We start from the raw sequence: 15,156 nt of genomic DNA, 5'->3' as shown, positions 1-15,156 counted from the left end.
CTCGAAATCGATCGTTGACGTTGTAGTGTTGCGAACTCTAGTTGTTTCTTTGTGTGTGCCGTGTGTGCCTATAGGTATACTAGCTGTTGCATATTTGTGTCCGCTTCGGGAATGCACCCATCTCTTCTTTTATTCTGACATAATTTAAAGAAAGTGATGTACAAAGGAAACATCGTTAGCACGTAGGTTCTTTATGAGTGTTCCTTGTTCTCGAAGTCATTCGTCATGAAAAAGGCTACCGTGCTGTACATATTGTAGTCATTTCCTCATTGGCATTCGGGCCCTGCTAAGGCCAATCATTACTTCATTATGCCTCGTGAAGGCAGTACAAAGTATTGACAACTGTGCTGTAAAAAAATAATAAATTACGGTTGAGTTAAAAACAAATATTTGATTCTGCTGTCAAATCTGAAATTCAGCTTTCTGTGCCTGGAGCTGAGCGAAGCTGTGGACGGTCTCTTCGACTTCTAAAGTTTCACGACATAACAGTTGCAGCAAGCGTCGTTACACGAACCAATTGTTGAGAAAGTATAGAGAAGAGAGGAAATTGTTGACGCCACGAAATAAAAGTCAGATGGAAAGGAAGCATCAATTCCCTAGACAACACTTCTCGATTAGGACTTACCATTGGCATGGTCCAGACAAAGACGTCCTTTTATTGAAGCGATGGCTAGTAGACTTAGACTTCCCTTTCACGTTTGCTGACTTCCCTCTGTTTTATGACCAACTTAATGCAAATGGCTTTCTGATGGTCCTTCCTCTACTTTTCCTTCTCACACGAAATAAGTGAATAAAACATGGGTGCATTATGAAGCCACAGGTGACAGGGCTAAGATTTTAACCTCATGTTTGACCCATGATATAGTCATAGCTGTTCATGTGCCACAAAAACCGAACAAAACACACATCTGTCTAAACTCGTGAGGTGAAGGGCCAAGAAAACGTGGTCGGTCTATAAGAAAGCGATTCGCGGGTGCCTTGCATGAAGTATTAGTTGCATGCTGACATCACCCGATTACGGTGTATTTAAACGCAAAGGGTAACGGCTTTTTTTAATGGTGATTAGAAACAGCAGAACAGCATACGCACTCACTGGAGTAGAAAGAATGTAACACGTGCGGGCAAACAAAAAAATATTGGAAAAACGAAGAAAACCCGTTCCAACCGTCCACAACCATGGACGACGTTTAAAAGAGGCATTTACAGCTACCTCGGAATGGAGCTTTTGTGCATAACTTCCAAAGTTCTATGCATGTCCATACGAGGGTGCAGTAGCTGCATAGTTGGCGTAACACGTCCGCATATCTTGTGTAGCTAATTCTGGTCGAAGGAACATCGAAACCTGACAGTGTGGACAAGTCCTACTTACGCACTAGGACAGCCCTACGTTTATTTTTTACCGCGTTACACTTCTGCGTAAACTTTATTAATCACACTTAACTATTTTACCTGTTCTACGTTTCTTTCCACGGAAAGTAGAAAATCAGAGTCTATTTATATTTACATTTTAGTGATTGAGCAGTGTCTCGTGCTTTGATGGCAAGTACATTTTCAAAACACTGGGCACCGAAGTAGCTTTGCAAAAATTGCTCCTTTGGCTAATGAAGCCTTAGAGCTCTATAATTAGCTGCTCATTACCGAGCAGTCGACACGCTGAATGCGTCAGAATAAAGGCCCCCTACCATATCTTTATTTCAGTCTGGGCGTGCACTCAAAAATATTTCATTAGCGGCCTTCATCGCTTTGTCCCAAAAATTGTATTATTTGTTTCGATTGTAGGTTGTGAAGAAAGATATAAAATATTTCTGTATATGGTCAGACAAGCGAACGCCGGGCTTTTATTCATGTGTTTCGAAAAAAAAAGCGCTACATGTAATTTATATTAAGGCCTTAGAAATTTCAAGCAGGTTTTTGGTTTCAAGGGGTGGGTTATGATTGGCGACTGCAAATTAAATTATATAATCAATTCTGGGAAGTTTTCCTTAATTAAAAATTAGTTAAACGTGATTTTTCACATTTCTAGAAAATGCAGAATGCCCAAGTTCAAAGCGGACGGAATTAGTGCTATAAAGAGGCGGCAATATTTTTTAATTTTATATATCCGCTAAAAATATTCTGCCTGATCTAGTAGGTATTAGGTACTATATATCAGTTATCCACAGACTTTTAACTGAATCATCTAAAAGTTCCGAAAATTTACCAAGCGGTAGCTCAAACAAAATTTTATTCATTGTTTAGGTAATGGAGCCATGCTTTGGGGCTGTGATAGGTAAACGAGCCATCATTTGCAGCAGCTAAGAGATGCAGAAACCCTCCAGGTTGTGGAAGTTTCTCATCATTCTAGAAGACGGACGAATTGCAGCTGTAGAGCGACGCTCTACGCCTTTGTCAATTTTTTCTATGGGCTTCACTGTTTCTACTGAAATAAGATAGAGAGAATCTGCATTCGCACTTGTTGAAATTGTGTTATCTCACTCGAAGCCCATGTCCTATAATCGGTCATTTACTCACTGTGGACATAATTTGCTGCGCAATGATTCTAATGTGCAACAAGGGTTTTTTTTTTTACTAACGATAAAAATAGCCATGTTGGAAGGAATAATTTTCAGGGCGTTAGACATCCGAAATTAAGGTTTCTGTACAAAGGTGTTCTGTTCTTAAGCTCTAAAATCTAATGGGATGGTCGGTAATGTTCTACGTAAACTCTTCATTATATATTTTTTTCTCATTCTGGGTGCGAACCCGACCGCGACTGTCGCATTCCATTGGAGGCGAAACGCTAAGGCGCCCGTGTGCTGTGCGACGTCAGTGCACGTTAAAGATCCACAGGTGGTCGAAATTATTCCGGAGCCCTCCACTACGGCACCTCTTTCTTCCTTTCTTCTCTCAATCCCTCCTTGATTCCTTCCCTTACGGTGCGGTTCAGGTGTCCAAGGATATATGAGACAGATACTGCGGCATTTCCGTTCCCCAAAAACCAATTTCACAGGGATAGAATTATTTCCTTCCTTCTTTCACTCCCTCCTTTATCTTTTTCCCTTACGGCGCGGTTCAGGTGTCCGCGGATATATGAGACAGATACTGCGACATTTCTTTTCCCCCAAAACCTATTGTTATAATTATTATTTTCACAGGCGCAGAGCACCACCGCTGTACGGCTTTCAACTGCCGAACTTGAAGGCGAGAAACCTGCGCGGTAATGACAAACGCTTCAGTGCTGTGACATGAGGCGGAGGATTATCCATCCGCACGATCAACGGATCATTAACGCTTGATACACTGCAGAAGTGAAGAATGCGACACGCCCTGACACCTAGTCAATAGCTTTAGAAAAGAGCGTCAACGCTGAGCACAACCATTTTGCGGTCCTTATAAGGTATCTCTTAGCCAGCCGCGGTGGCCGCGTTTCCACGTAGGCGAAGCGCAAAGGTGCCCGTGTGCTGTGCGATGTCTGTATAAAATATATCGACTAGGTGCTTTTCACCATCACCACGAAGGTGGTTGAAATTATTTCGGAGCTATGCCGCCGCGGTGGCTCAATAGTTATGGCGCTAGGCTGCTGACCCGAAAGACGCTGGTTCCATCCCGGCCGCGGAGGTCAAATTTTGATGTAGGCGAAATTCTAGAAGCCGGTGTACTGTGGGATGTCAGTGCACGTTAAAGAACCTCAGGTGGTCGAAATTTCAAGTTGCCATTGAAATTTCAAGTTTCCTTTGAAATTTCAATTTCCATTAGCAATCACTGTGCCATTTCTTCTGCTAAAAAACAAACCAATAAGCATTTTATCAGCACTGTTAATTAGCTGACAGCAACGACCGGTAAGAGTGACACCATCTGATTTTATTAAAATCAACCTAGCTTTACAACAAACCAATGCCTCCCCTTTTTCCTAGCAATTTCAGGTCCATCCACCAATTTAAAAAAGTAGTACAGATTTATCGCCCATTCATGTTTTCACAGTCCAGCTAAGACGAAGGGAGTGTCTTGTACGCTATTCATTACCCGCTGACTGGCTGAAGAAAGGCAGTAAAAATGAGTTCACTGCGAAGCGTGGGCCCCTACTTTGAAACGCGTCTACATGCTTTCTATACGACTTATTTGAACATCTGGGTCTTCAGCTTGCGTGACTCTAGTTTTCGCAGTTTATTTCCTCGATTTTCCCTGCTGCTTTAGCTTCCAGCATTTCGGCTCACTAGGTGCCTGCGAAAGGGTTGGTTTCTAGAAAGATGCAACTTCGAAAATATTAGTTGGTCTCAGACACGCCTAATCAGTGAGGACATGTCTGCATCGATTATAAAGTGGAGGACATCCATTCATTCTTTTTTATACAAACTTTCTCATCAGAGTTTAAAGGTGTCTAAGCCCCAAACGTTAGGGTGACAAAGTAAACTGAAGCAATATCGCAAAAATGGCTCCCAGAAGCCACAAAACACCCACGTTCTGCTTACGTCCATGCAGTGACATCTTTTCGCAACTTCGTAACGCGTCCCCGACTTTCTGAATCGGAACGATATCGCGAGCAGATTCGAACAATACAACAAACAGATCAGACAAAAGAAAACGAAGCCGTATTTATACTTTAATAGAAAAGATTTGATTAGATTTATGGGGGCTTATAACGTCCCAAAGCGACTCAGGCTATAAGGAACGCTGTAGTAGAGGGCTCCGGAAATTTCGACCACCTGTGGTTCTTTAACGTGCACTGACATCGCACAGTACACGGGCCTCTGGAATTTCGCCTCCATCGAAATTCGACCGCCGCTGCCGGGATCGAACCGCGTCTTTCGGGCCAGCGGCCAAGCGCCATAACCACTCAGCCACCACGGCGGCTAATTTAATAGAAAAGAGCCATCAGGAAACAGAAACGAGAAGAAGAAAAACACGCACTCAACACGCGTACAACACTACGGATTAAAAGAAAGAGTTCGCCCGCTAAGAAAGAAGCTATGCATACAACCTATCCCCAGAAACATGGATCCAAACCTCCATGCTAACAGGAGACAGGTTAGGGAAGAATTTTATGAGAGGAACATGGGGCATGGGGACAACAGTCTACACTGATGCCTCCCTATACCCCCAAACACACAAAAATAGCGCGGTAGCAGTAGTTGTAAATTACCACAGAGAACACATCACAAGCCTCGCAGCCCAAGTATCTAACATAACGGAGGCAGAGGAGATTGCTGTCGCCCTGGCAGCGAACGAATGATATAGGGCAGGAAGATCCCTTAACATCTTAACGGATTCACAAGAGGCGTGCCGGAACTATACTAGATGCAGAATTAGCAGCACGGCACTCAAGATCCTCAGTAGAGCTCTGCTCTTTGAGTGACGACCAACACAGAACATAATCTGGATACCAAGTCACGCCGGGATCAGGGGCAACGAAGGGGCAGACAACCTAGCTCGAGGAATGACGAGCCGAGCAGGAACGTCATTAACCCCAGAGGAGCCCCAGACTAATTGCGGTGACAGCTATTCGCAATTATTAAACCTATATAAGGGGCTAAGATTCCAATAACCTCCACCACATAAAGCATTATCCAAGGAGGAAGCCACAGGATGGCGAAGACTGCAAACAGGCTCCTTCCCAAACTTATACATATTAAACAAGATGTTCCCCACACAGTATAGCGCCAACTGTCCGTGGTGAGGAGCAAAACCAACACTATATCATGTCACATGGGAGTGCGGAAGAAATCAAGCATTCCACAAACACAAAACACCAAGTGCGGAGCAATGGGAGAGCCGGCTCACCAGCTGCGAGCTAGGGGTCCAAAGGGCCCTCATAGCACACGTGAGCGAGGTGGCCCAACTCAGTGGAGCCCTGGACTAGGGGCCCACCCACGGCCAAGGAGGACCCAAGCTTCAAGACGAAGACTTCGTCCTCTACCGCTACTGCTTCCTAAAGGAACGAATAAAGTTTTTCATTCATTCATTCGCCTGATATTGAACGTCAGATGTGAAGCGTGGATACCTGGCAGACACGACGGACGCGGGTGGATGTAGTGCGAAGCGTCGCTGGCGTTGCGTCGAAGGAAGCGGTGGAAGAGAGCTAGGTGGCAGTAGGAGCGGAAGGGCCCAGAAGTAGTCTCCCGTCAACAGCCCGCAAAACTTGGCAGCAGAAGGAGAAGTGTTGCTAGGACCCGTCAACGCGCCGCAAGCTTCACACAGGCAATCCAAGGGAGCCTCTCGGCAAAACGAACCCTCAGTCCATCGTCTGCCCCCTCCAAACTTGAAAGGAACGCAGGAATCTTGCGTCGGTGATCCAAGGAAGGTCCCCGGCAGCACGGACAGAACGTCCGACGGCTGCCACATACAGCTTGAATGACACGACCGCCGTTGCGCTGTTTCCCTTCACACCTCGGTTTTCTAACTCGTCTGCCCTCCGCTCCTTCTCTCCGTCGTCGCCTTGCACAGACCATTCGCACGTGCACACGCGCAACTCTGGGCTGCCACGTGCAGCGCTCCGCTGCTTACGCACCACGGTCGACGCACGGCATTCAAAAATCCGCTGAGGATTTGTTGTGCTTCTCACACGTCTAAGCAAACACATATAGCCCTGTCTGTCCGCTTCGCGATATCAGATCGCGTTGCCCATTAAGTGCACGGCCAACTTTTATCGCATTCGTGTGACGTCTCCACGAGAATGTCTCTGGAGTGCGCAGGGCCCCTGGTTAGCTATCACATGCCTAGAAGTGGAATGTCCAGAGATAAAGATTCTTGTTCTGGCCTGCATGGTTCTGATCGCCTTCAATACGATCTACACAAGATACGATTTGTTACACAAGCTTCAGTGAAAGCTAGCAGGTAGGTTCACAACATGGATACCGGCTGGGTTTTTGCGAAGTGTTATCAGAATATACCGGCCGTTTCAGCGAAAGTGGATCAGAGATTTAATAATAATAATATTAATAATAAGTATTGGTTTTCTGGCAAAGAAAATGGCGCAGTATCTGTCTCATTTATGGGCGGAAACCTGAACCGCGCCGTAAGTAAGGGATAAGGGAAGGAGTGAAAGAGGAAAGGAAGAAAGGGGCGCCGAAGTGGATTGCTCCGGAACAATTTCGACCACCTGGGGATCTTTAACGTGCACTGACATCGCACAGCACGCGGGCGCTTTACCGTTTTGCCTCCATAAAAACGCAGCCTCAGCGGTCGGGTTCGAACCCGGGAACTCTGGATCTGTAGCCGTGCGCCCTAACCACTTAGCCACTGCAACGGGTCCAGGGGCGCGATTACGGATCAGTCTCAAAAAACTGTCTCAATATTGAGACAGTGACGTCAAAATGACGACACCGAGAAATGCCGACCGCCGAATCGGCCAATGCGGAGCAAGGAGGCGGTGGGCTCCGCCCCGAAACCACTAATCGCACGACAAGGGACCGTAGACTAATGTTTTGCAGTAAAAACGCAGTGAATAAAAACGAGTAATGTTCTATTTTGCTAAGTAACTGTATTTCAAACCCAACAGCACCAAGCAAAAGAAGCAGTGTTTTCATTTTTGCAATAAAGTTTGCTGTTTAGTCACTTTTTTTTGCCGCGAAGGTGTGCTGTCAGCGGTATAGCGTGAACATGTTAGTCTGAAAATGAGCAAAAACGCAATGAAGAAAACAAGCAATGTTTTATTTTGATAGTAAACTGTGTTGCAATCTCAACAACACGAGGGAAAATTAGAAGCATTCTCAGTTTTGCAATGAAATTTGCTGCAGGTTAACTTCTTTTGCCATGAGGGCGCGCTGGCAGTGGTATCGCGTGAACATGGCGGCGTGCAAGAAAACAGCTGATTCCACGGCTAGTTCCCGATTTTTTGCGTGTCGTCTAAAATCAAGGCACTTTGCGGATGTCTGAAGTGTGCAGAAAAATCTGATTGAAGGCAGTGAATGCTACGGGCCTGCGCAGATCAACTTACAAGGAGCGCTGGGCTTGAAAATCGACGAAGACAACTTTAGTCTGTGTTCTCGGTCGGCGCCTATCGATCACCGAGTGACGTGTGGTTCTGTTTATTTTCTTCATCACATAGAAGCAACTGCCGACAGACAGGTGCAGCTGCTGATAGCTTGCAATCTCGGTGCGGGAAATGAGAGCCGACACGGCCTGCCTCTGTGGCAGCACTCTTCTGCCTCGTAACCAAGTGTTGCCGCCCACATCGGGCTAAGCACTTGATGTTCTGTTTGTATTTTTGTAGCTCCGTTCGGTTTATGTTCAGTTGTTGCCGTAGTTTCTTTTTTTTTTCCTGTGCAAGATGCAGAAATTGTGATGTTTATGCTCCACTTTGTTTAGAGAGAAAGGAAGCACTTGACTTGATAACTTTGCTATTGTCACCGAGGAGAGAACGAGCTTGTTCCATTAACGTTATTTACTGATCATGTAGTAGATCCAGGGTCAACCAGGAAATAAGTAGTTTGCTTGTATAGAGGCTAATTGCAACTGGGCAGAAAGTTGAGCAAGTTTGTTCATGTTTGCTGGTACACAGCGCTTGAATTGCATATGATCCAGGGCAGTGAGGTAGGTAGGACAGGGCAGTGATGTGTAATATTGTATTTTGCTCAGCAGGCGGAGTGATGTTGGTATAATTGGGTTTGGTGAGGGCAGTGTTTGAAGGGCTTTAAATACTTTGCATAGCTTCTAACATGCACTTCCCTTCAGGTCGGAAGACCGCTTGTTTTTTTTTTTTAAATTATGGTCCATCATATCTGAGACACCCTGTATACAGGCCACTCCAGTTTGAAAGGGAACAGCCAGTTGAAAATGACTAGGACAATAAATACCTAGGCGAAAAGTAGCTTGAAAGCAGTTGCACTTATCACACATATTATATGATAGCACAAGGAGCTTGTCCCGCCATTCGGCATTGTCACCGTCTCGTGTCATCATGGACAAGACTTCATAGCCCTGTGTTACGCAAACCAAGCTAGGTGTCAGTTATGGGGCAATAACCGAGTGCTCAAAATTTCCCACAATGGAGCTGCCTGTATATTCTTAGAGCTGTAGAGCATTTCCAGTAACGGTGTTGCATGATTTGTGATTGTAAACTAACCTCTAATCACACACCATCTCCTTGATGATGTGTCTGTGATGTTTACACATCTTTGTCTATCAGTGAAGATGTTCTAGTCATTCAGCAGTCATTGTAGTCACTGCACCTTACAATCTTTATTATGCATTGTTGTACAGCGGTTTCCTTGCAGTAGGTACAGCTTTTAGCACAGAGCGAAACCCCTAGCCACACACCATTATGCTAAAAGCTTAGCTTTGGTATTTACACTACTTATATGTGCCAAAATGTTTTGTAGTCCGGAAAATGCATCATGTACACTGTACTATGCCATATTTATTGTACAGGTAGCCTCTGTATGAAAGAAAACATACACTTTGAACTCAATTTTTCAGATTTTTTTTCTTAACTGCACTCAGAAATGCCATACGGTAATTGTACATCAAGGTAAAGTATGCTTGTATGTACACTGCCTTTTCTGCAATAGAAACACTCGTGTCAAATGCTGTGCCTAAAAAAATAAACGCGCTTACTGAATGTATGATGCAATAAAAAACAGCTTTTTGATTCCAACAAGCATCACAAATATTTCATGCCTTATTCCAGCACTACACGTTTGGTTCATGCATGTTCGTCACACAGGTAATGACCACAGGCACTCCACCAAACTGGAAGGAGACAGCAGAGAAGGGGCAGGTGGGCTAACATAAGCATTGACAAAAGAGAGTTCAAAATGATGCTTTTCAGAAATTGGGCGAGCTGCTTCAACACCTTTTCCGTCTTCAGGAAGAGACTGTGCAACACACTGCTGAGGGACTGGAAGATATACTAGCAAACACACTGAAAATGAAGTGGCAGCCGGTGGGGGGCACTTGTTTGTCACTGCTGGCTTCTCGCTGCACACAGGTTGGCCAAGGGCACAACCACATCACACAATTGCTCACACACTTGCAGATGTGTGTTGTGCAATGACACAAGGAAATGACAGTGGCAACAGGGGAAGAGTGCCTGATATGACTCTCTATGCCAGCATGGTGAGTCGTCTCTGGACGCTAGATTTTCCATCGCAACTGCCGCTGCACCATCCCTCGGTACGCCTTCCTCTGGAGACGGGTCGTCCTAGAGAGGCCAAAAGTACAGCACCGCATGCTCTTCTCAGGAGGCAGGTGAGGAGGGATCCCGTCTGTACGAGGCAGCCACCATTTAGAGGTGGCCCGTTGTTATCTGGGTCAGAGGCAGTGTCGCCTGCACCCTCTGGTCATATGGGCACATCCAAACAGAGGCTGTGAAGTGCATGATATGGGCACATCCAAACAGAGGCTGTGAAGTGCAGCACGTGCGGTGATGATGCGCACTGTCCACTTCCACTGGCACTGGTGCATCCGGTGCCCTTGAAAGCAACGGAAGCAGCTCTTCGGCACACCAATACAGCGCTCAGCCACAAATTGTGTGAAAGCATGTGGTGTGTTGTACAGGCCTTCTGCTGAGTCAGGTCTGTAATGTCGTGCAACTGGTGCAGGCAGCCATGGCTCCAGTGGGTAGACATAGTCTCCTGCATAACAAAAAATGATGCGGCTAAGCATGTCCTTTCTCAGTGATCTCAACAGCATTACAGGACACTCTGCTATACAGTAGAAGACTCACGCCAAGTAGCCCACATCCAGGCTTTGCTGAATATGACATTCAAGAGCATACATACATGCAGGATTTAGATGTATAAGTGAGCGCTACTGTAAGGTCAGTCTTTTACCACCATATTCATATAAATGATGCGCTATGATTGCCTACAAAACACAAGCGCTGTCAGGTGCATTTTGCTTTGGTTTCTTCAACAGGAAAGGCTATGCATTTCAACAATGTAATATGTGTCCTGTGTTTCTGCTGCAATTATATTTAACAAAAGGAAAGGGTGGCAATACATTGTATCATACTGTAGTGTCTGCATTTGTGTAACTGTCCAGACTGATTCTTGTAGCTTTAGCAGATCCGGCCAAATGCATAGTGCTGGAGCTCAATAGATGTGTCTGAGTTCGCCCGACGGGTGACACGGCTATTTTACTGCTTACCCAGAAAAAAAATCACCGTCGTCCGGCAGGCCTTCCTCCGCCTCGGAATGCCGCCAGACAAACGCATCGCGGAAGGATCCGGGTCAGCGCGAGTCCACGGCCAGGATCCACATGTTCGCACCACAGATCTGAGAAAAAACAAGCACAGCCCGTACTCACTATCGCTGCCGAGGCCCGCACTTGTAGCTCATGCACTTGTAGCACTTGAACTCATGCGGTCAAAAACAGTGGCCGAGGTATACTCACTATTACGTCCGCAGCGTAGAACCGCTTGCGGCTCGTTCGCAGCACTGCCCCCAGACTCCTTGATAGTGATGAGTGCCCAATCGACACACCCGACGACGCCGGAGATGCTGCCGCCGCGAACGTTTAGGCAAAGGACGCCCTCCTTCGCCGCCGCCTTCTCCTCGGGTCTCCTCGGAAAGCAAACACCCCCCTTCTGTTACCCAACGTTGACATTGGTCTCCGCTGCCCGCCGCAAAGGCTTGTTCACAGTCGGTTGGGCTGCGCCGACGTTTTCTTCATTTCCAACGGCGCCTTGAAACCCACCGGAGGCGAAGAAGCGCAGCGCGCACAGCACCTGCCGCTCCACTGACAGCGCACTCACCCGCGCACTTCCCAGTTCAACGGCGAGTTCGTCGCACAGACACTGCGCAGTATCCTCGAAATAACTCTCCCGCGCGTCAAAGTCGTCTTCATGCACCCTCCGACACCGTTGCTCGCGCGGTCACCCGCGTATACGACGATGTAAACAGCTGCCATTTTCTGTCTCAAACGTGTTGATACTACTTTTTCCAGTCTCAAAAAATCGTCTCAATCTGCCCGCATAATTAGATGGCCAACGTCACCACTTCTGCGCCATTTACGACGTCAGTCAGTGACGAAAAAAATCAAAATGGCCGCCGACCAATAGGAGAGAGGCAAATGATATACTTTTTGAGACAATTTCGATTGAGACTGATCCGTAATCGCGCCCCAGGAGAAATTAAAAAAAATGGCATTTTAATGTATGCAAGCAGCTTCTGCAGCACAGTAATACCTGCCTAGGCCGCCATTAAAAAGGTGAATAGAAACGTTTTAGCCGGTTAACGGATTTTTGATAATTATTTTTAACTATTGCACTTAAATACCTGGTTGAAAAGATTTGTAACCAGCCACAAGTAATTCCGATATCAGTTTTTGAATTTGTAAACGCGATTACCCTCGGCACTGTGAGCCCACAAATTTTGAATACATCGTGAAAAAGCTTGAGCTTCGCCTTTAAGAGCAGGACGCGACAGCTTGTTGCTGCATTGCCATGGGATCCACGGGACGCCATCGTCCTTCGGTGTGACCTCGTGCCCGGACAAATTAAGGGAAGGAAACATATCTTGGTGGACAACCTAACCACTCCGTAAGGCTAGGAAAATGAAAATAAAATGTTTTAAGGAAAGGACGCCTGTCTTCTATCTCTCAGTGGACAGCCAAACCGGGCCGTAATGGAAGCAAATTGAAATGAAAATTGGTTTTAAGGAAAGGAAAGGACGCCTGTCTCACAATACTCTCTGGACACCCTTACCGCGCCGTAAGGGCAGGAAAATCCGTTCCCTTACGACACGCTTCAGGTGTCCACCGAGATATGCCACTTTTCGCTCACGGCCAAGTACGCCGACGACACCGGCTTTTCTGCGACACGAGCTCCTTAGCGCTGTAGCGTTAATACATGCGCAATCGAAGAGCATGAAGGCAAAATCCCGCTCCAGTGCACGTAAGTAGTAGAAGTGGCCAATTTTGTTAAGCCACAGCGCCGAGTGTAATGGCGTTTTCGAAATTCTAAAAACTGCTACGTCGGTTACTAACAACCGGCTACAAACATCTAATTGCAACCAGACGTCCAACTTTCATAGTGAAAAATGGATTAGAAATTAAATGCCTAATTAGCTACCATCATTCACCTCTTTTATGATGTTCGCCTACACATTATTGTGCTGCAGAAACCACCTTCATACCTCAAAAAGCCTATTCTGAAAAATTCTGGTCCGCCTTCACTGAAACACATCGTAATTAGGAAAAAGCGGATATAACATTGTCGGCTATAAGATGAGCGAACATTTACAGTTAGCATCAGTCTAAGAGCAGGCATGCGGAAGCAAGTAAGAAGTCTGTGGCTTTCTCGAGCTATTCTGGCCTGGAGCTCACATCCACGCCTACAGCCACATCAAACCGGTAGACCTGCAGTCTACAATGAAAGGACCACAAAGAAGTGCTACATGATGAGCTTCAGCCGATCAGTAGCTTGAGGCTCAAGTGGTGCTATCTCAAGCCGTTTGAAAAGACCGCCAGGTTGTCGAATGGATATCAGTGAATGCACCTTCGTTCGGCACATTAGATCGCGCTATTAAAGAAACCAACTCCCCTGAGACACATGTACATTATGAGAACACCATCGAATGTCTTGTGCATGCGAAAATCGATCGGGAAGAAAGCGGATGTTTTCAAGCAAAATATATATTTACTACCATCGTGAGCTGGGAAGCCGAAACCTTAACTATTGCTGCACCGCCCCCCTTGCTCCGTGTAAACCACTTCGTTGGATTGAGATCCAGCGTCTTTCCATAGAATACGTTGGGTGTGAAGTGATGTCGTTGATCTTCTTTCTAATGATTGGTGGTAAGCTGCTTATGTCAAGCCGGGCATCGATGACTGCAAGTATGCACAAGTTCTGCAGCGTCGGGTCCAAGTGCAACACGTGGAGATCGGTCCGCTTCCATGTCACCTGCAAGTCCTCCGGGTTGAGTACCGGATCAACGCCACCGAAGACAAACACTCTTTCACCAGTAGTGAAGTAGCCACGCGACGAACCCGGCGACGGGCCTAAGCCACGTGGCCTTACTTCGGTCCAGCACGACGTCTCGGGGTCGTACTTGTGCATGTCTGCACAATATGTGCCCTGAGAGAGACTGAGACCTCCGAAAATGTAAAGCTCTTCTTTGTACACAAGAGCTGCATGCCCTTCCCGAGCGACGGGGGGAACACCTTGTACGCGTGGGCGCACCCAGGTCGAAGTGGTCGTTTCTAGGTAGTATATTGTGTTTTCGCACTCGCGAATGCCGAAAGAAGGGTCCCATACAGCGCCACCCCACACGTAGATTCGGGTCCCAATGACAGACGCGGTGAAGTAGCTGCGCCAACCTGGGGCCTCTCCACTGGTGGAAAAACGATGCCATTCCATGGTGTCTAGGTCAAGGGCCCTCGTATCTAACAAGTCGTTCGTGATACAAAAGATATACATGCGGTTACCTACAACGCAAGCTGTCCTCCTGTAAAGTGATGTCAACACCTCACCGGTCACCTGTGGACGGCTCCATGTCAGGGTGTTGGGATCGAAGCGGTAAAGAAGGTTGTTTAATGCCCCGTTGCACGGGCGGCCCCACAGGTACGCGCACTGGCCGTACGCTACAACGGTGCTGCGGGAAATGTCAGTTGGCTCGTCGTTGGGCAGCTCCGTTTGCACTTTATGCCACTGGTATGACGCTATATCGAAAATGAACACGTCGACGGGGTTCCGCAAGGCGTGAGTCCCGGCCTCTCTGGAACGTTCAAAGAAGTATGCCTTGCCGCTGATGGCGACAACCCTTTTGGAAAAGCCCTCCGGAACGCCGAGGAGCCTCAGCGTCCACATCATATCTGACACAGGCGTATAGCACCTTCAGAAACCGTGATCGGTTGTTCTAACGACGGTGGCGGCATCATGCGGCGCCCTACTGAAGCAGCAAGACCATGGCAGGTGTCCGTGGCGCGTGCGGACGCGGGTGACTATGTGCGTCAGGTATGCGAATATTTTTGGTATTCTGCGATGCGCAAACGATTGAGATTTCGGGTAAGAAAATATGCTGCCGCTGTCACCAAGAAAAAAGAAGCGCAAAAAGCTATCACAAAGACTGCAGAAGATTGTTTGGTTGGTTTACGTAGGTTTAACAGCCCAAAGCGAATCAGGCTATGAGTGACGCTGTTGTGAAGGGCTCCGGAAGTTTGAACTGAAAGGCCCTTCATCCATTATTTGTGTATTGCTCAGTGAAGTACTTTTTTTGTCGCTGAGAACCACGTGATTAA

General features: G+C 46.8%; 1 protein-coding gene across 1 annotated transcript; it reads right to left on the bottom strand.

Moving 5' to 3' along the window:
• Positions 1 to 13,221: 13,221 nt before the first annotated feature.
• Positions 13,222 to 14,728, bottom strand: LOC144108071 (kelch domain-containing protein 3-like). The gene is made up of 2 exons (XM_077641352.1): positions 13,668 to 14,728; positions 13,222 to 13,282 (listed from the first exon to the last, which is right to left on the bottom strand). Exons 1-2 carry the CDS (start codon positions 14,726 to 14,728, stop codon positions 13,222 to 13,224), a joined length of 1,122 nt encoding a protein of 373 aa, XP_077497478.1.
• Positions 14,729 to 15,156: the final 428 nt, after the last annotated feature.

This window comes from Amblyomma americanum, chromosome 10, assembly GCF_052857255.1.
Source record: "Amblyomma americanum isolate KBUSLIRL-KWMA chromosome 10, ASM5285725v1, whole genome shotgun sequence".
Lineage (NCBI taxonomy): Eukaryota > Metazoa > Arthropoda > Arachnida > Ixodida > Ixodidae > Amblyomma > Amblyomma americanum.
Note: the sequence above shows the minus strand (reverse complement) of the source record. Positions and strands in the feature narration are given on the sequence as shown.

Excerpts from the sequence above, each read along its gene's own strand:
- LOC144108071 (XM_077641352.1), bottom strand. The coding sequence starts at position 14,728 with ATGATGTGGACGCTGAGGCTCCTCGGCGTTCCGGAGGGCTTTTCCAAA. Across the intron at positions 13,283-13,667 it reads GACATCACTTCACACCCAAC|ACTGCAGGTCTACCGGTTTG; the intron begins GTATTCTATGGA and ends CTTTCATTGTAG.